The 21150-nt window shown below is 44.1% G+C and overlaps 1 protein-coding gene across 1 annotated transcript in view; it reads right to left on the minus strand.

The window, feature by feature from the left end:
• Positions 1–1547: 1547 nt before the first annotated feature.
• The window catches only part of LOC138444753 (uncharacterized), a 193241-nt gene continuing 173638 nt past the window's right edge, over positions 1548–21150 (minus strand). The window contains exons 39-48 of the mRNA XM_069598139.1: positions 17269–17418; positions 16647–16700; positions 15799–15966; positions 13551–13703; positions 13174–13353; positions 12429–12581; positions 11018–11227; positions 9196–9316; positions 3470–3594; positions 1548–1741 (exon numbers count right to left, since the gene is read on the minus strand). Coding sequence (XP_069454240.1) covers positions 1616–1741; positions 3470–3594; positions 9196–9316; positions 11018–11227; positions 12429–12581; positions 13174–13353; positions 13551–13703; positions 15799–15966; positions 16647–16700; positions 17269–17418 — 1440 coding nt within the window. The 3' untranslated portion in view covers positions 1548–1615. The remainder of the gene's footprint in view (positions 1742–3469; positions 3595–9195; positions 9317–11017; positions 11228–12428; positions 12582–13173; positions 13354–13550; positions 13704–15798; positions 15967–16646; positions 16701–17268; positions 17419–21150) is intronic.

The raw sequence follows: 21150 nt of genomic DNA on the forward strand, positions 1-21150 counted from the left end.
AAGATAGGACTTTTATTAAAGTCTTCATTTTTAATTATTTAAGTAACAAATACATATTATTTTTTTTTTCTTCTTAAACTAACAGGTAAAGTGCTTTGATAATCCCAGCCCCTTCCCCGTCTTTGTCCTCCACTTTCCAGAGATAATTACTAGAACTGGTTTGGTGGTAAACTCTCCCCCTCAGCATTTATAGACACACAACTAAATATACCCTTAATACATGATACGGATTTTTATTATTATCCTGCAACTTTTTTTTCACTTACTAGCTATGCCAAATTCTTAAATTCTCTGTTGGTATATGTAGTTACGACTATAGTAAGTACCTACTGAAGAACAATTAGGCTGTTTGTAATTTGTAGATTTTTTTGTTTTCTAAAAGAATATCTTGGTACCTGCCACTTTGCTTATATGTGTGAATGTTTCTCTAGAGCAAACAAGTGCACACCTGCGCCCAGGGTTCCACTTTGAAAGTTTAAACACTCTGAGATTGCCTTCCATTTCCTACCAGCAGATACCAGAGTGTTTTCTTTGTCCTTCCACTTACTATTACCACTTGTTATTTCATCACTACCCTTGTGCATCACTCCCCTCCTGAGCTTATATCCACACTTCATTGGAGAAGGTGTGGCCAAGGCTGAATGGCAGAGGAGTTCACTGAAGCTGTGAAGGATGGGGTAGTGGAGCAGGGGGCCAGGGGGAGCCCCTTCACAGGAGGTGCTATGCCAACGGCACTCCACCAGGAAACTGCATGCACCACTGGAGGTCAGCACTGCAAAAGCGGCAGGTGCCTGCCTAGGTGAGGAGCCCAGAACCCAAGAGAAACCCTTCTTCTCCAGCACCCTCTACTGACAGAGCTTAACATCCTGCCTGGTGGTAAAGAAGACATGTTTGCAGGGTCCAGATTCATTACTTGATAGAAGACAATGAAGAGTGAATTTGGACCTGAGAAACTTCAGTGGTATCTTACCTGGTCATGGCTGATTTTTTAGTTTTGATCTCAGTCATCAACCTTCCTTGTGTTTTTTGTTTCAGAAATAAAATTTGCGTGTGCATTTAGATAGTTAATATGTTTCTCTGGTCTCTTCTGTTCCATTTATCTATTTATTGATGTTTATTCCTTTACCTGAGATAAATTTTCCTGTCTCAACAAAAAGACTAGGATTAGGACTTTATAAAAATCTGAAGAGGGTTTTGCTGTTTGTAGGAAGAATAAAAAGACTTGAGAGAATGGTGCTCTTAAGTGAAACAAATAGAAATAAGTGCTTTGAAATTTACTTAGATTTGTCTCTGACCTGGTTTTTCACTTGTTAATAAATATGTCTGGCCAGCAGTGCCCGCCCTCTTGGTCCTCCCACCTAATCAGTAACTAGAACCCATATTAAGAGGCTGCTTGGTTGACCTAGGCAAGGCTTAGAATGTAGAAATGCAAATCAACTGTTAAAATTTAGGGTCAAATCCTACTTCACTTGGGACATTCAACATATAATCATGTCAGTCCTTCCATACCATCTTCACATATGCTAAAATTTAGATAAAAGGCTTAATGGAATTTAGAATCATTTTTATTCATTCAAATGCTCATAGAAATAAAACTTGGGAAGAGGCTATATGATTACCAATCAGGTCTAAATGGGGTTCTGGATGGAGCTGTTTGAACTTGAAAAGCTGGAAGTTGAACAGTATCTGCCACATTGGGTAGGAAGATATGGTTCGTTCTTTTTTTGTGTTTAATAGGTACCTGCAAAATAATTATTAAGTAGGTATTAGAGCCTTTTTAAAAGATGATGAATAATTATTATAGCATCATTACAAGTCACTGTTACTAATGAGACCAAGATCATTGGTTCAGTCTGGGTTAGACCATTTAGTGTGCCTTGTCATACATATTTTGCCTCTTGTTTATAAAGGGAACTAGTCAGGGATGAATCCATTAATGGAAAGCCATGTCCAGCTAAGGAAGGAAAGATATCTCATATTTGGAGAAATCAATAAATTCCTTAATGTTTTATCATTTATGTTAGTGCAGTGCTACTTTTGAAAGAAAATTAGTGGTGGTCTTTTATTTCAGTCCTCTATAAATTCCTCCCAGTCTGTGGAATATTTATCTGACTTAAAATTTATCTGACTTGTTTCATAGACCTTGTTTAAGAAGTCAGACCTTAGATTTGAAGAGGTGCCAGATGATTCCGTGACTTTTCTGGACCTCAGGCTTTTTGCCTGTGGTCTCCACTCTACACAAGCCAATGGGCCCATAAGACACTTCCTTATTTATTTGATAATGTAGCCAACAATTGGTCTTAGACCATAACCCTTCTAAATCTGAAACCTAGTGCATCTCCGCTAATGTACTTAGCTCCTTAGCAGCTTTCTCAGCCATAAGTGTTGTGATCAGCAACCTGCCCCATAAGGAACGTTTGCTTTGGGGAGTGAAGTGGGGATAGAGTAAAGCTTAAAAGCCGTTGTGGTCCCATACAGGTCAACAGAACATCGCTTCCTTTTGGAAAGGGCTTTTGCAGAAGCAAATAGACATAGTAGAATGTCACGTTTTGGTGAAAGATGATTGCACAGAGATTGGTGGGTCAAGCAAAAGGTAGGCATTGATAATGTAGCCCTACTTGGTCAAGGTTCTCAGTTGGGTATGTTCCTGACCTGCTTCTTCCCTCTGTGTGTCTCCCTTTAACTGCAACAAACTTTTGGTCCAATAACTAGACCATTGGCTTCAAGAGAGGCCTTAGGATGGCATATTTTCTGACAGAATGATTGTATTTTTTCCTCTTAACTTTTCTCAAGGTAAGAGGAGAGGCATTCTTAAGTGTTGATTAGATATATATACCTCTCTGGAGGGGATTCTGAAAAACAGTGGAACAAAGAGTGTAATACTTATTAAAATAGCATAGAGAAGGTGGTGAAAGGGGATTCAAATGGTGTCTTACAATAAACTACAAAGAGGTAAAACAGTTAAATTCTTCAAATATGTGCTATACTTCAACCTAATCTGTATTCCAAGCATTTCTCACATGTTTTAAGGCTGACTTCTGAAATTATTTCTGCTCTGCCAGGGAACACAAAGGCTGTGGCACTGCTAGTTAATTACTGTAGATGATTGAAAAAAAAAATTGAGAGAACATGTCCAGGTGTTGTACTGACTTACACCCATTTACTGAATTGTAATTGAGTAAGTGCTTTGGGGCTTGTTTCAACATTAGAATTTTATTATTGAGGAGTGATGCCATCAAGATGGCAGAATAGGAAACCCTAGACCCTCCTTCCTGCAGGAACATGTTGATTCAGCAATAATTCATGGACAAATTCCCTTAGTGAGAAACCCAGAATATTATTTTCTAAGATCCAACCATTGAGATAAGATCTTGATACACAATTTTTTAATGTAAGTTTGAAGTGACCCTAAATCCATGATTTCATATTTACATTTTTGTTTCATATAATCAAATTTATCATTACTTACAGTCTTTGGCCTTTGAATCCTTGTTATTTTGCTGCCCATGAGTTGGGTCTTTAAAAGGTGTTGCTGGGTGTATCTGGATGATGTGGAAGCAGAACTTAGGGAGTAGTGAGCTTGGGATATAAGGCCTGTAATGTGAAAAATGTTAAATTATATCTCTGGTTGCAATGTACAGGTCTAGGTTTAATTCATAAAATTTTAGAGCTTAAAATGGGTATCTGATTCAGCTTCATCAGTTTTGAGTGAAGATGTCAAAACATGGATAGTGTCTTTTGCCTGAGTGTCTATGACCAAGTGAAAGAGATGATGGGTTACTTGGACCTGTGGATAGAAGTAGACAGACTGAGATATTCACATTAATAGGACTTGGTAATTAGTTGGGTATGCAGGGTAAGGAAGAATAGCTTTCAGATTTCTGGCTCAAACAACTGATCAGATTTTATGGTGGATTTTATGCTGATGGCACATACATGCTCAACAAGTCATTGTTCATTGCAAGATCAGGATAGATGGTGGGGAAATATGAATGTATAGACAGGAAGTAGACAAAGATTAGCTCAAGGCCCCTGAGACAGAAGCCCATGGGATGCTGATCACAGTGATTGTCCCAGGGAGGAAAAGGAACACCTTTTCCATTTTAACAGGAAGGAAGAAGCAGCAGCTGAGTTTAGGTTTAGGTAGGCTGAGGACAAGAAGTAGAGGGTGTTCCCATCTGATAGGGGAGGAGGACAGTGTCTGCAGAGACCATGAAGATTTAAAATAGTTGCTGTATTATAACAACTTTTTTAAAAGTATAATCTATAAAAATACTGAATCATTATGTTGTATATCTGAAGCTAATATGATACTGTAAATCAATAATACTTCAATTAAGAATAAATAAGATAAACTAGTTGCTATGAAGAGGAGAGAGTGAGCTGACCTTCCCCTCAGCTCCATGTGAGCTGGGCCTAAGCCCACCAGGCATCTCAGTCTCTGGCTTCAGTGATTTGTTCAAAATTGGTCACATGACCTGAGTCAGCCCAGTCCCCTCTCCATTCCCCACTCCTGCCATGTAAGCTTGGACAGAGGATGGAAGCTACAAAGATGACAGACATCTTGCTTCCCAAGGGGCTCTACTTCCTGTCTGCTGCCAGCATGCTTAGGGCTCAGAGATGCAGAGAGAAATCAGTCCTCAAGAAACCTTGATCAAGCCTGCATGAATCAGTGGAACAGAATAGAGAGCCCAGAAATAGACTCACGCATCCATGATCAGTTAATCTTTGACAACGGAGGCAAGAATATATATACATTGGAGAAAAGAGAGTCTTTTCAGCAAATGGTGGTGGGAGAGCTGGACAACTACATGTAAATCAACGAAGTTGTTAGAACATTCCCTCACACCATACACAAAAATAAAATGGCTTAAAGACTTAAACATAAGGCATGACACCATAAAGTTCCCAGAAGAGAACATAGTCAAACATTCTCTGAAATTGTAGCAATGTTTTCTTAGGTCAGTCTTCCCAGGCAATAGAAATAAAAATAAACAAATAGAACCTAATCAAACTTTTAAGTTTTTGCATAGCAAAATAAACCATAAAACAGACAACCTACAAACTGAGAGAAAATATTTGCAGATGATATGATTGACAAGGAAGGGCTTAATTTCCAAAATATATAAACAGCTCATACACTCAATGACAAAAAACCAAACCAATAAAAAAAATGGGCAGAAGACCTAAATAGGCATTTCTCCAAAGAAGACACACAGATGACCAACAAATACATGAAAAGATACTCAACACTGCTAATTATTAGAGAAATATAAATCAAAATTACACTGAGGTATTATACTAGTCAGAATGGCCACCATCAAAAAGTCTACAAATAATAAATGCTGGAGAGGGTATGGAGAAAAGGGAACCTTCCTACACTATTGATGGGAATGTAAATTGGTACAGACACTATGGGAAACAGTATGGAGGATCCTTGAAAAGCTAAAAATAGTTGCCATATGATCCAGCAATTCCACTCCTGGGCATATACACAGAGAAAACTATAATTTGAAAAGATAGCATAGCAGCAGTATTTACAACAGCCAAGACATGAAGGCAATCTAAGTGCTCAACAGATGAGTGGATAACGTGGCATATATGTGTATACATACAATGAAAGACCACTCAGTTATTCATAAGATTCTTGCATCTTCCTGCACATAGAGAAACACTAAAGTCATTAACTTGTTTTTTTGTGATTAGCAGTAATCTTATGATGTTCAACTACATGATTTTTTTTTCAGCAAAAACTCTAGTAAGCTCTTCAAATAAAACTTAATCACAACTTTTAGGTTGTGCATTTCTTATTCAACAGACAACATGTAGAAATTCCTGAGCAAACCCCCTCCCATGCAAACCCCCTCCCATCACTGCAGAAGGGGGGCAGATGGGGGCTGAGACCTGGGAGTAACTTCTACTTTTGCTTCCTGAAAAAGAGGCTTCTCTTTCATTCCTGCAGCACTCCTATCCTGGTAATTAGGGTTCTCCCCATGTGCCTCCTGCCTGACTCTTGCCCTCCTTTGTAAATGCGCAGGTCTTAGAGGACACAGATGGCAGTTTGATTGGACATGTTAACTCAGAGAAGGATTTAAAAGATGTTTGGCTAGGCTGGAGGCAGAGGGGAAAGGGAGAAACAGAAAACCCCAGGGAGTCTGTAGAGGATAGTGGGAGGTACAGAATCACTCAGGGTGATTGGTCAAAATAGGGCCCTTAGGTGCTCTTGACACTCTTTGCATCTGGGCTTGGGTGGGGGATGCCAGTCCCACTGTTATGGCCCAGGCCACAAGAATGGGCAGGGAGGGGGTGAGTGAGTGAAGTCACTCAGTCGTGTCCAACTCTTTGTGACCCCATGGACTGTAGCCCACCAGGCTCCTCCGTTGATGGGATTTTCCAGGCAAGAGTACTGGAGTGGGTTGCCATTTCCTTCTCCAGAAGATCTTCCTGACCCAGGGATTGAACCCAGGCCTCCCTCATTGTAGGCAGGCGCTTTACCGTCTGAGCCACCACGGAAGTCACAAGTCGAGCCTTTTCCCTAGAAAACCTAAACTATCTTGACCTTTAAAAATGATCTTTCTGCTTCTGACTGTGTTTCCTCACATCATTCACACCACTGTTAAGTGGCCAAAAGAAAACACAGCTAAAGGAGGACACACATGTATGAAAGTATAATAACAAACATTTGCACAATGACCTAGTGTTACTACACTCTGTGGCAGACACACACTGTTTCATAGAGTCCTCAGGATTCATCTTTGAGGTAGGTATTTTATAGAGAGGTAAATTAACCCGTCCAGGGTCACACAGCTAGCAGTGACAGAGAAAGGATTTGAACTTCGGCTGTCTTATTTCAAAGTCCATACTGTCAACCACCAGGCTGTGCTATGGAACAGAAAGGAAAGGCCTAGCTGACCTTAACAATAGGCTGATTGTGGCTATTGATATCTTTGATAGACCTAAAAGAGAACTTGGAATTTACTTAGTCCTCATCTTACATGAGAGGAAGCTAGTTTAGAGACATCCCAGGTTCTGGCCTCCGTTTCATTGCTGCTCACTGACTGTGTTGTCCAGAGTGCTGTTTTGATTGTCATTTCCATAGGACTCCTCAAGCCCCTAGGACCCAAGAATCATAACATGCTTTATGAATAACATCTGAGAAATGTGGTCGCTAGTATCCTGTCAGGAAGGAAGAAATTTTTCTTTACCCTTCTAGGTTCTTCTTTTGGCTGGTCTAAGAATTCAGTTGATATGAGATTAACAAGAGAAAATCACACAACAGCTTAACTTGCCAACATTTGTTGGATTATGGAGAAAGCAAGGAAGTTCCAGAAAACATCTATTTCTGCTTCGCTGACTACACTAAAGACTTTGACTGTGTGGATTACAACAAACAGTGGAAAAATTCTTAGAGACCTTGCCTGTCTCCTGAGAAACCTCCATGCAGGCCAAGAAGCAACAGTTAGGACTGGTCATGGAACAGCAGACTGGTTCAAAATTGGGAAGGAGTACTACAAGGTTGTCAGAGAAGGCAATGGCAACCCACTCCAGTGTTCTTGCCTGGAGGATCCCAGGGACGGGGGAGCCTGGTGGGCTGCCATCTATAGGGTCACACAGAGTCGGACACGACTGAAGTGACTTAGCAACAACTACAAGGCTGTATGTTGTCACCCTGCTTAATTAACTTATATGCAGAGTACATCATGAGAAATGCTGGGCTGGAAGAAGCACAAGCTGGAATCAAGATTGCTGGGAGAAATATCAACCTCAGATATGCAGGTGATACCACTCTAATGGCAGAAAGTGAAGAGGATCTGAAGAGCTTCTTGATGAGGGTTAAAGAGGAGAGTGGAAAAGTTGGCTTAAAACTCAACATTCAGAAAACTAAAATCATGGCAACCAGACCCATCACTTCATGGCAAATAGAAGGGGAAAAAGTGGAAGCAGTGACAGATTTTATTTTCTTGGACTGCAAAATCACTGCAGATGGTTGACTGTGGCCATGAAATTAAACGACATTTTCTCCTTGGAAGAAAAGTTATGACAAACCTAGACAGCATATTAAAAAGGAGAGACATCACTTTGCCAACAAAGGTCTTGTCTAGTGAAAGCTATGGTTTTTCCAGTAGTCATATATGGATTTGAGAGTTGGACCATAGGCTGAAGAACTGATGCTTTCCATTTGTGGTGCTGGACGACTCTTGAGAGTCCCTTAGACTGCAGGAGAGCTAACCAGTCGGTCCTAAAGGAAATGAACCCTGAATATTCACTGAATGGACTATTGCTGAAGCAGAAGCTTCAATATATTGGCCATCTGATGTGAAGAGCTGACTCACTGGAAAAGACTCTGAAAGATTGAAGGCAAAATGAGAAGGGGGCAGCAGAGGATAAGATGGTTAGATAGCACCACCAACTCAATGGACATGAATTTGAGCAAACTCCAGGAGACAGTGGAGGACAGAGGAGCCCGCCAGGCTACCGTCCACGGGATCACAGAGAGTCAGACATGACTTAGTGACTGAACAACAACAAACACATGGGCGAGACCTAGGAAAACTGAGTAACTGGCAGCATTCCTGAAGCGCTCAACTTAAATGCCATCCTCAGCTAAAGACAGAAGAAGATGTTAAGGATGGGGGAAAGTCAGTTATGAGAGGTTACCAGGAAAAGCACAGTAAATGAGGGTAACACCGTTACACAGATTTGTCTTTTCCACAGATAAATTTCTAGAGATTTGGTCATCCATCTCTTCCTTGTACTGAAGAAAGAGATGCTCTTAAAACTGTAAACATTTCTTACAAATGGGTAACTCCCTTCCCATGTCTGCTTTTTTTTAAAAATAATCAGCTTAAAACTTTAGCCAAAGAGACACATTAGGATGGCAAATTCTACTCCTCTTTTCTCCTAAGGTGTTAGCTTGCTTCAGAATCTAGTGATGTACTCAGTCTTCTTTTGGTGACATGTTTCAACTTGAACTAGTTTTTATGATTGAAACCTTTTAATATATCAATACTCCAAGGTGAACTAAAATAGAAAGTTCTAACTGCAAATGAGAGTAAAGGTTCATTCATTCATTCAACAAATATGAAGCACTCCCTTCATAGCCACTGGAATGTTATCATTAGTCCCCAGTACCCTCCTTCAATCCCCACCCAAGACCCTGGGAGCTTATTCTACCCAGAGAGAGGGTATCCTTACCGCCAGGTGAGTTTCTTTGGGTGGAGGATTGCTCAGCATCATTAAGCTGACTTTGTAGCTCTTCTACCCACTGGAAAGCATCCAGCTTCATGCTACGCTCACGGGCAAGCCGGCTTCTCACCTGAGTGGAAAAGTGCTTGGGAAGCAGAAATGCTTTTGGGAAGCAGAACTGTTCCATCAGTTCACTGATGAAGGGTGGGGTAGGGGGATTGCCAGGGAGAGTGTGGGTCCAAAGCTATCCCAGGAATATAAGTTTTCAAAAAATTCCTGGTCAGGCTGAACTGAGCCTTATGAAAATCAGGAGCACCAGTAAGGTCAAGAACTTAATCAGCGAGGAACAGAGGCAGCCCTTGGAACACTTTATCCTCTTATAATAGAAGTTTACTCACAAAAGTTATGTTTTGTCAGAGGAGAAGCGGGGAGGGGAGAGGAACCAGTTCACAGAGGACTTTGTAGGCCAAGCCCCAGTGCCTGTGGGACCCCTGATGGCTTCAAGAAAAGACTTGATCTCTCTCCCAGACCTCTAAGTTCAACTAATCATCTGCAGGGAATGCACTGAGCACCATCTCCAGGCCTAACACAAGGCCCACATCCAGAAGACAACTTCATGTTTGCTCTCCCCTTGAAACCCTGACCCAGAGTCCCCTGGCCAGAGAGTCTCTATGTCTAAAGTGACTCGTCTACATAGATCACAGGCATTTTTTTTCTTTTTAAATTTATTTTTTATCATCTCCTAATTGTTTTTAATTATGAAAAAGTAATAGTGTAACAGGTTGAATAGTGTCTCCACAAAGTCATGGACACCTGGAACCTCAAAATGCTACCTTATTTGAAAAATAGTTTTTGTAGACGTGATTAAGTTAAGATGAAGTCATACTGGATTAAAGGGAGGGCCGTAGATTGAATGCTGATGACCTTATAAACAGTGGAGCAAGCACAGACGCACGCACAGAGAGATTCAGGGAAGAAGGCTGGACGGAAAGCTGCAGCTGCGTGCGGAGGGACACCGGGGACTGCGGTCAGCGCCAGCAGCCGGGGCGCCAGGGAGCAGGTTCTGCCCAAGCTGCCTGGAGGGACCCACACTTTGCTTTCAGACTCTGGCCTCCTGAACTGTGAGAGGATACAGGTTTTGGTCATTTATTTTGTAAAATTCCCCTGACTTCCTTGAGCACTTAAAACAATCAATCATTTAACCTTCTGATTTCTGTTTGCTAATATATCTGGGGAATTAATTGACTTATTTATTCAATGAATATGTGTGAAACACCTGCCCCAGAAAGTGCTGTTTTGGTTTTTTTATTTTTCCTTTTGTGTTGAATTTCATTCTGTGGTCTCCTTTGTTGGAACTTACATTAGCCCACATGTACATTATTTCTTTTTTTTTTTTTTTGCTGTGGGGTATATCGAAGAAGAACATACTGGGTCTGGAAACCACTTCAGCCTTTCCTTTTTATTTCTACAATTCCAGAAACACCATGAATAAAATTCCCTTACAATAATACTTGCTGTTTTTCCAGATTACTTGTCAGGATTTTCTAAAAGATCCCTCCTAGCTCAAAGATTAGAGCCATGTGGAAATATGCTTTCCAAGTGGATGACAAAGATGCCAAGATTCTGGGCCTCATGGCACTCAAGTCATCATCTTTGCTCACAAGCAGCCTGAACAATCACCCAGGTATAGACATTTCCATTTCCCTGCTGTTCCTGGGAGTGACCAAGGTAAGGAACACCGCTGTGGAGGCAAGAGAGGTGTGGAGAGCGTGACAAGAAGGAAACCACTCTGGCTGGTGCGCCCTGACTTGCTGCCTCTCACTGGGGTTACCTGTCTGAGTTCTCTCTGAATTTTCTTCTGCTGCAGCTGGCCCAGTTTCGAAGCCCTCTTGGCATCTTCAGTAAGGAGCTGCAGGTGCTGTTCCTTTTGCTCCACATCCTTTAAGAGCTTCTCCATGCTGGAGGCTTTCATTAGACCCAGCTGCTGCCTGTGGAGAGCTTCCTGGGTCACTCGGTGTTCTAGCTCTTGCAGCAATTGTGCCTGCGGAGGAAACAGCCAAAGGAAATGAGAAAGGCACCCGGTCTTTCTCAGCAGAGGGAATGAAACATTGGCCAACACAACTGTCCCCTCAATTAAAACCCAGGGGCAGAATTGTGTGCAGTGTTCCTGGGTTCAGGTACCACCTCCCAGCCATTCTGTCCTGTCTTGTGCCAACCAGCAGCAAGACCCAGCAGTCATTCCTACTGCAGACTGCATCTGCATGTCACCACACCTTTATCACGTGGTAGCAATGGAAGGGCTGGACTGGGGAGAACGTGGTGATGCAATACGTACAGAGAGTGGGCAAGGGAGGCACTAATCTTGCCTCTGTTTTGACTTCTAAAAAAATCTGGGAAAAGCCAGGTTGCAGATGGTTTAAAAAGAGCAGTAATAATTTGGTTCTGTTCTGAAATTTTTCTAATCAACAGTTACCAGAAGGTCGATCCTTACTTACAATATTATATTAATAATGAAGATTAATATTTGTAGGGTGACCTCACATAATTATATATCATAACACACTGGCACACCATAATGAAGGAACTAGGGTCCAAAAGGAACAGATTATATTTTATGTCTTAAAATATGCCCAGGCTGTTTCCTAGGCTGTTATTTAAACTCAGCTCTTGTCTCTCTAAACCTAAGGTCTCTGTTTCATTTATGCTCAGAGGGTTGGCACAGTTATTAAGAGCATAGATTTTTAAAAGCCTTTATTTTGGTGCCAGTTCTTTAGAGCAACAGTAACTTCTGAAATTAAGATTTAGTGTGGGTCACCAGGAAAGGAACCAAGACTCTCTGCTTGGGGCATAATGCTGATGGCTGGACCACACTCATAGAAAACATGCTTGGAGCATGAAAGGAAGGTGTTAGAGGCAGAGACTCAGACCCCTAGATGCTCTCTGGGTAAAAAAAATACTCAGAGAAACACAGAGAGAGAGATCAATCTTAGATATGAGCAGTATTTCACCATTTTTAGCCAAATATGAATAACAACAAAAGCCTTTTGGCCACTGCCCCTGGTCTCTGGGCTGCAAAGGAGGGAGAAGGGAAGCTGGTGTCCAGGCCGTCTTTCTCCAGCAGTGCCGTCTGCTCAGCTTCACACTGCGGCGCTCTGGTGACTGCCACGGGCAGCTCAGTGCCGTGTCTCCTGGCCAGAACGTGTTCACAGAGAGGGAGGAGGAGGGCTTCTGAGCTCAGATACCTGATTCTCCTGCCGCCTGCACATCTTCACATTGTCCGCCTGAGCCCTAGCCAGGGCCTGCCTTAGAGCCAATAGCTGTTGACGAAATAAAACCACTTCTCGTTCTGCCATTAGCTTGATGTTCAAACACTCTTTTTTCGTTTGCACAGCTTCCTGTGAACATCCCAAACACGGTAAGGTAGGATATGAGTTTCTTTTCCACATTTTCAGTTTCATAAGCAGTCTCTGAACCATCATCCATCATTCTTTGAAATTTCTGGAAGCATAGAGCTCCCGCTGGCCACTGCCTCCTTAATTTCAGTTAAGAACAGTGTGACAGATCAGCATAAATAAAATCTTTCGGAAACAGTCAAAGTTTCCAAACCACTATTGATATGTGCTTTGGTTTCGATTTTCCTTAAAACAGACTTTCAACTTAACTGTTAGCGCATTTCCCACCGATTATCATGTTTGAAACCCAAAGATTTGCAGTGCTTTGACGAAGTTTACCAACTCCATCTTTTCCCTTTCCTTGTGCTAAACTCTCTGATCCGTCCTCTCATTTGCTTCTTTGCCATTTGCTTCTGGCTCTTTCCTATTCCTCCGCAGGCTCTGATATTACCAGTTCCCAGGAAATCTGCAACTGTCAGATTCTTTAAGATGGTCCATCCGTTTGCTACCTGACACCAGTGCGGCAGCTGCATACAGGGAGGCCAGTGCCACCCTTCCCCCTGGCTGTGCAGGGCCTCTCTCCCCCAGTGCTCACCTTCTCAGCCCTGCTCAGCTGGCCCCGGAAGTGCGCCTGCTGCACCACCAGCCTCCAATGGCCCAGGCTCCTCAGTTTGCGCACCAGCGCGGCCAGGCTGCAGTTGTCCTGCTCCAAGGCCTGCAGCTGCTCCTGCTTAGAAGGCTCACTTTCAGAAAAGGTTGCCCCCAGCACTTTTCTCTGGAAGGACATAAATCCTAATGTCAGAAACATGCCTTCCAGAAGATGAGACAATTGTGCAGTGAGCCCCAGTGCCCTTTTAAAATGCCTGACACAGGCTTTCTCTGGGAAACAGAACAGGAATGCAACCCAAGCAAGCGGCAGGGTCAGACGCTAGGATGAAGTGCTGATACCCCACTCTAAGTGAAATCACATACTTTGGCTGGATTTTCTTTCATTTCTTCATCAGGCCTGGCGGAGCCCCACTTCTTCTTTAGGCTTTTCATGTTGTCAATCCCTTCTGTTCTTACTTCGCCGATGAGCTCACACACTTTCTGGATCAAATTAAGCTGATTCTCATCCAACTTCTCCTGCCAAGTGCAGACTCAGGTTTAGGAAGGACAGCTGAGGAAGAGTCACTTTGCCTTCTAAAACCCAACTTTCAGGAATGATTTCACATTAAAACATCAACCAAACAATTACTCTATTGGGTATTGTCTGAAAGTGTCACTTGTGGCCCCTTTAGTCCTTTAGTGTTGTCCTCAATCTGTAGGGCTTCATTCTGCACATCTTAGAGCCTGTGGTTGTCAGACACCAAGGAGGCAGAAGAATGGGATGTCACAGGTAGAAAAGCAAATCACCGTCCCATTCCCCCTCAACCCCCTCAGCACCAGAAACACACACTAAGGGTTACTTGGGAATTTGAACCTAGGGATTTTTGCTATGAGATTTACTCAGCAGAATCTGAGCAGATAAGACACTATCCATGAGCCACTAACGAAGAACTCCGTTAAAATAGACACATTAGAGGAAGGAATCAGGCTGGCTGCCTTCCTTTCTAGGCTCTAGCGGAAATCTCATTATCAAACAGCCCGTTCATTCTGAGTGGCTGTGGCTAACAGCTTATGGTGAAACAGCTTGCTCACTGCTTAGTACAACTTGAAGACCCAGCATCTTGTGTAAGGAGTGACTGTGGGGTGTCCTGTCACCTCTGAACCACTTCCCTGGAGAGGAAACGGGAGGTTAGTGCTGAGGAGACACAGCAGAAAGCTTGGCTAGTGACCACACAGCATAAGCTTCACCACCTTCTTGGGACCCTGGGATAAAACAGGGGTTCCCTACCTCCAGGGGCTTGTGCAACTAGTTGAGCATGAGAGAAATAGAGAATTTCTTGTCTTGGAATCTGACAGAAGCTAAAAGGAACCTAAGAAAATTTTAAACAATTTCACACCTGAAAGATGGCTTAGTAAATTCTAGGCTTCACTGTCTGCTTATACTTCGCTGCAGTGCCACGCCCAATGCAAGTTGGTTTGGATCCCTTAGTATTTGTAAGCACTTGTACTTTATGGACACTTCAGTAAGAAGCAATGTTCAGTCCTCTCTGTAATAACCAGATAAAGGCAGAGAGGCTCAGTGGAAACTCTTCTCAATGGAACAAGTCCAGGAACTACCCTGGAATCTCCTGGGAGGAGGGAGTGATGGAAGGACCCACATGGGGCTGGCTCTGAGGAGCATCTGCTATCAGGGAAAGGGGCAGATTTGGGGGACTTGGAGGAGGTATGGCTGTACGGAAATTCTCACTTGTGGGGCAGCTGGACCAGGCTCCCTGATGGCCTGTTTTAGGCATGGGTCTCCATCTTACAGCTGCTCAGAAGTCATAAGACAGTGACAGGCTTCCACAGTGCTGTGGGCACATGTGCACCCATCACTCATCTTCTGAGTGGACCTTTACTGAGGTGGGCTGCAGTCTGTGGGGTCACTAAGAGTCGGACACGACTGAGCGACTTCACTTTCACTTTTCACTTTCATGCACTGGAGAAAGAAATGGCAACCCACTCCAGTGTTCTTGACTGGAGAATCCCAGGGACAGGGGAGCCTGGTGGGCTGACGTCGATGGGGTCGCACAGAGTCAGAAATGACTGAACTGACTTAGCAGCAGCAGCAGCAGCAGCAGCAGCAGCAGTTCCCTGACACTGTATGCCCAGCTAGTGGGAGTTTTGAGGGTTGTAAAATTTTCAAAAGCTGTTTCAAATTCTGAATCTGCCCAGTGAGTTTCTAGGAGGTAGCTGTTGCTACCTACACTGGGGCTTGGCTTGGCCCAGGGTACTGCCCTCTCCTGTTTTCGATGGTCATTCAGTAGACAAAAGAGTAACATAAAACTGTTGGGGTTTGGGAGAAGAATTCCCCCTTGCCTCAACAGCAATCAGATAGTAACAATGCAGTAGAGTGAGGAAAATAGCATATACCTAAATTATTTAAAATTCAGTGTCTCTTTTGGTAGAATAATGACCACCCATTGCTGACTCACTCTCTTCAGCGAAAGCCTAGAGCTGGAGCATTCTTGGACCCAACAATCTCTTGTCACAAAGCCCACTCTGTTATCGATCCCTTTGTACAGCCACCGTGGGAGTCAGGTACACCCGGGTCTCCACGGGACTGTCCAGACATCCCACACAGGTCACTTACTTTGATGTGCAAACATGTCACAAACAAAGCTCGGACTAATGCTTCATATTCTTCTTGGACTTCTTTTCTAATTTGCTTTTTGAGATTTAGATTCTCCTCCTCCAAATCCGTGAGTCGGGCTCTCAGGGCAGTGATTTCCATGATCATATTGTGACTGAGTTCTGCAATCTAGTGGCAGAAGTATTTTTTTCTTAATGGGAGCTAATTCAGGAATTCCAAATAGCCACTGCAGAAAGAGTTCTCTATCTAGCAATGTTGGATTGGCATTCTGCTTTGGGTCCAATGAAGAAGGTGAATGTCTCGTGCAAGTACAGGCAGAAGAAGCTAAGGAAGGTTTAAGGGTCCCAGAACAGCTCCAGACACATAGTAGGTGCTCAATAAACGGTTGACAAATGAATGAACCCAGAAGAAATGCTACTTAAGCACTTTTCATATGGAGAAAATACTTCAACTGTCTTGGCTTCCATTTCCAAACTGGCCTTCCCTTGACACTTTAGCCTAATTACCTTTTCCCCAGATGGCATTCTGACCTGAGAAGAAAACAAACCCCTCCCCCAGGCCCCCCCCCCCCACTGCCGCTACCACCACCACAACCAATAATAACAACAACAAAAAACAAAGAAATAAAAAATAACAAGAGTCACCCAAAAAACTAAGGGAAAAAAGTCTCATTGCTTAAAAAGTACAAACACACTCTTGGGATGTCTCTGCAGGGGACCAGTCATTGACGGGATTTCTACAGGACGAGGCACAAGAAGATGACAGCAGCATGTCCCATGTCTCGCCACTGCAGAGACTGTAGATTTGAAAAATGGAGAAGAAAGCTTTTAGAGTAACAACTGGCCTACCTGACCAGCCTTGTCTTCAGGTGGACTTTGACCTCTTTGTATAATGTCCAGTTCCTGAAGAGGAAAAAACAGGGCACCGTCGAACTCAAACATTTATTCAGTACAACATGCTCCAGACTTCTCTTATTTGTGTTACTGGTGCTTCATTTTGAGATCCTCAAGCTCCAACTGGAGCCAGGACTTAGGTGTTGCCCTACTGCACTTGGGGATAAGATCTCATTTTAAGACAGTCTCATCAGTGAGACCCACGATGTGCATCCTGAAGACAGCTTACTCAGGGATCCTGGCTTCTTGCTGGACCAGGAACAGCACAAAGTTCCCTGTGTTTGCTGAGTGGGAAGGTCAGCTGAGGATCTTCTCCAAAGGGCCAGCTGCCTTGTTGTTCACCTCTTATATTCCCCACTAGAAGCCTCCAAAGCATACAACCAGTGTTGCTGGGGCCATCACCATCCCAGCTGAGAAGACCAGAGCCCAAGAAAATAAGCCAACAAGAAAAGAAATTCAGAGAGTACCATTTACCCTCAATTCTTACATTAAGAACACCTCTCGCATTGTGGAGTCACTCCTGGGCCTCCCTACCCACACCTTCCCCAATGTATTTCTCATCTGTCTGGGAACATACTTTCTCCTTCTGGCAGAGCTTCTGTCTAACGTGCTCCAATATATGCTCGTAACACATGGAGTAGCTCTCGAAGTTGCTGCGTTCTCTGGCCATCACATCACAACCCAGGGAAAGGAGGCAGGCCTCGAGGTGGTCTTTCCTGAAAGTGACCTGAAAGGAAAGGGGCATCACTCACAACAGCTCCTCCAGGGCAGCGCCACCACACGATTGCTCACGGCACATGTTGCTTTGGCTCACAGACCCACTTCCATTCACCCTCCATAGAAAAACACTGGCGTCAGCCTTGCAAGCTTCTCTTTCAGGTCTGGTCCTAACATCCGCAGGGTCAAGGATGAGAGTAAAAATGAGACATAAAGAACAGACTTATGGACACAGCTGGGTGGGGGGAGGGAAGGAGAGGGTGGGATGTATGGAGAGTAATACATGTATGCTTCCGTGTTACACCAAGTGCAAACACCAATGGGAATTTGCTGTATGACTCAGGAAACACAAACCAGAGCTCAGTAACACCCTAGAGGGTTGGGATGGGGAGGGGGGTGGGAGGGATGTTCAAGTGGGAGGGGACATAGGTAAACCTATGGCTGATTTCTGTTGATGTTTGGTAGAAACCAACACAGTACTATAAAGCAATTATTCTTCAATTTTTAAAAAAAGTACAAATGGAGGCTCACATTCCGGATGTCTAAGTGTCTTAAATATTTAACGGTTATAAATCAAACTAACTATTAAACTGAAAATGTTTAATTCTTCCACTTTGAAAAACAGACCTTCAAATGACTTGGGAGACCAGATTTGATTTTTATCATTCTTGGACAACCCTGAGTTCAGTGCTGAGATATGGTTACTTGGGGGAGAAATAGGCCCCAATGCATAGTTTACAGTTTGACCCTCGTCGCTCCCTACCTTTGCCCTCACATCACACTGTGGGACTGGTTGAGGGGAGGGTTGCATATGTGTAAGCAGACACCCCAGCTGTCCCTGCCCTTGCACAGCTGTCCTCGTCTACGCCACAGGCCAGATTGTGCATACAGGTGGTGAGGTCCACTCTCTCTCTGGGAAGGATGATCTGGGGACCAGGCCCTGGATTCAGGGCATCCCAGGGTCCCAGGTGTCTGGAGCATGGTCCAAAAGGGAAGCCAGGGATCTGAGTGGGTGCATCCCCTCGGCTGTGAGGATTTCCTGTGGGGAACAGTGGGGCTGGAGCAGAGCCAGAGAGGCCTCTGAAGTGGGGCATCTGACAGAACCTCCTCTTGCCTTGGTCAAAGGGCCATAGTGCTCACTCTCTCGGCTGTCCCGTTTCCTCCCTTTCAACACCTTTTTGAAGAAATGGCCATTAAGGAACAGAGGAAAAGTCTACCCCTCCCAGGCAGACTTAGTCTTAGGTTCCAAGAGAAATGGGAGCCAATATGTGGGCAATAGGGCAGATCCACCTTACCAGCACCTGCATGTCCACGGGAGTGCTCGTGTCTTTGCATGTCTGTATCAGCCAGTGTGTCTGTGTCCGTTTGTGTGTGTGTCTGTATTCACAAGGGCATGTCTGTGTGTGTCTATTCCTGTGTGTTTCCACCTGTGAGTATCCATATAGGTCTCTATGTGTCTGTATGTGTCCCTCTACACATATTAGTAAGTGTGTTCGTGTGTGTGGGGCCCACTCCAAGATTCAGCCTGCTCACTTTATGCAACGACTACCCGTGACACCTCCAGTATCAGGCCAGCTCTAGGCTCCCTGGAAGTCTGCTGTAGAAACTAGGTTCCCTTCCAGCCTGGGGTGGTTCCCTTGGCTCTGATTTGATTATCCTGGTGACACCGTCCCATCAGTGCAACCTCCATGCCACTGACCTCCAGAGAGAGCAGAGACAGGCTTTGCCAGCTGAGTTGTTGAGGCAAATTAACAGAGGTGGCACATAGTGATAAAACCCAGTATTGACGGAATGAGGAAAATGGTTTCCTCATCGCTGCTGATGGGAGGGGACATCAGCAAGGTATTCTGGAGGGTGGACTAGCAATGTCTATGAAAAGATTTTAAAATGTTCATGCTCTTTGACCTATCAATGCCTCTTCTAGGAATTTATTTTTAGAGAATGATAAAAGTTATATACAAAAATATATGTTAACAGATGTTCTGTATAGTAGTCCTTCCAACAGAAAAGAAAATTGGAAACAACCTAAAGTGCTTAATAATGGAAAACAGGTTGAATGTGCTCATTCATCTATACAGGGAAATAGTAAACAGCCACCAATAACTGTGCTGTGGATGTATGTTTATTGACAAGGAAACATATTTGTAACATATAGTCAAGTACATCATAACAGAAAGGCATATAGAATAATCTTATTTCGTTTACTGCTAAGTCGCGTCAGTCGTGTCTGACTCTGTGCGACCCCATAGATGGCACCCCACCAGGCTCCCCCATCCCTGGGATTTTCCAGGCAAGAACACTGGAGTGGGTTGCCATTTCCTTCTCCAATGCATGAAAGTGAAAAGCGAAAGTGAAGTCGCTCAGTCGTGTCCAACTCTCCGCGACCCCATGGACTGCAGCCTACCAGGCTCCTCCGCCCATGAGATTTTCCAGGCAAGAGTACTGGAGTGGGTTGCCATTGCCTTAAAAAGTTACAAATAAAGCTTGGAAGGAAAGGCACCAAAATAACAATAGTGGTTATCAATGAGGGTAAGCTAATGAGTGTATTTTCTAATACATATTTCTATTTTCTAATATACTCACAAAATGTATATATAATTAAAATAATTAGATATAAAATATATGTATTAATAAAACATATACTAATTAAAAAATAGCAAAGCTTTGGTAAAAGTTATCAACTGCAGCAACTTGGCAGGAATGCACTCAAGACACACAGAATGGAATGTCTTGGAGGATTTTATGAGCTGGAGCCAGGCAGTCAGGGGTGGTGCTCAGCCTCCCTCCCTCACTCTCCAGGGCCTCCTCAAGGGGGTCCCTCAGCTGAAGAGGGTGAGAGCAATTCATTCTGCCCCTGGCAAGTGAACAGTAGGACAGCCAGAGTCAGCTGCTGCCTTCAAGGCAAAGGACACCAAGATTCCATCCCCTGGACCTTGTCTTCTTTATGGTGACAGGGCCAAGGCTACATGGATTAGCATCCACAAAGGAAACACTTCTCGGACTGAGTACAATGAAAGCCTGAAGCTTTGAGAAGTCATGAGACTGCACTGGAGGCCAGCAGGGTGTGGCCGGTGACCTCAGCCAGGTGGGTGGGGCCCAGTGCTCGGAGTCAGCCGCAACTGACTCACACCTCTCTGCCCTGGGCGGCAGTGCTAGTGTGCCAACAGGCCCTCCACAGCTCTTCAGCAGGGCACACTTCTCAAACTAACTCTCCATAACCACTGCAGATAAAGGTTCCCAAACAAACAGAAACGCAGGCTCAAACCACCATGGCCCTCTGCCATCCTCTCTTTGCCAGCATGCTATTTGAACCAGCCCAGGTTAAGGAAGCCTTGGGTGAGTCCGTGTTATACAAAAAAAGTGAGAATAGCCAGGACTCCCTGGAGCATCTCCAGAGGCCAGAAAAATTGTGTTGCTTCCTTCCCTGCAATGGCTCAACTGAGGCCTTAGGAGCCTGGGCTGAAAGATCAGCTCAAAGGGATGGCACACAGAGGGTGAGTGTGCAGGCAGGCAGAGAGGTAAGGGCCCAGCCAGGGCATCTTCAGTGGGCACTTGGAATGTGGACCATGTCTGAGCGGGGCAGACAGGCAGCCATGGCTGACAGGTGACAGAGAGGTGCAGGGAGACCCCCAGTTCCCAGCAGTCCCTCTCTGCACATGATCTTTGCTTCTGCAGATGGTGCCCGGCCTCCCAGAGCATCAGCGGAGCCACCAGAGAAACATCTATCATGGGGCTGGAGCCT

Source organism: Ovis canadensis, chromosome 8 (genome assembly GCF_042477335.2).
Source record: "Ovis canadensis isolate MfBH-ARS-UI-01 breed Bighorn chromosome 8, ARS-UI_OviCan_v2, whole genome shotgun sequence".
Taxonomy (NCBI): domain Eukaryota; kingdom Metazoa; phylum Chordata; class Mammalia; order Artiodactyla; family Bovidae; genus Ovis; species Ovis canadensis.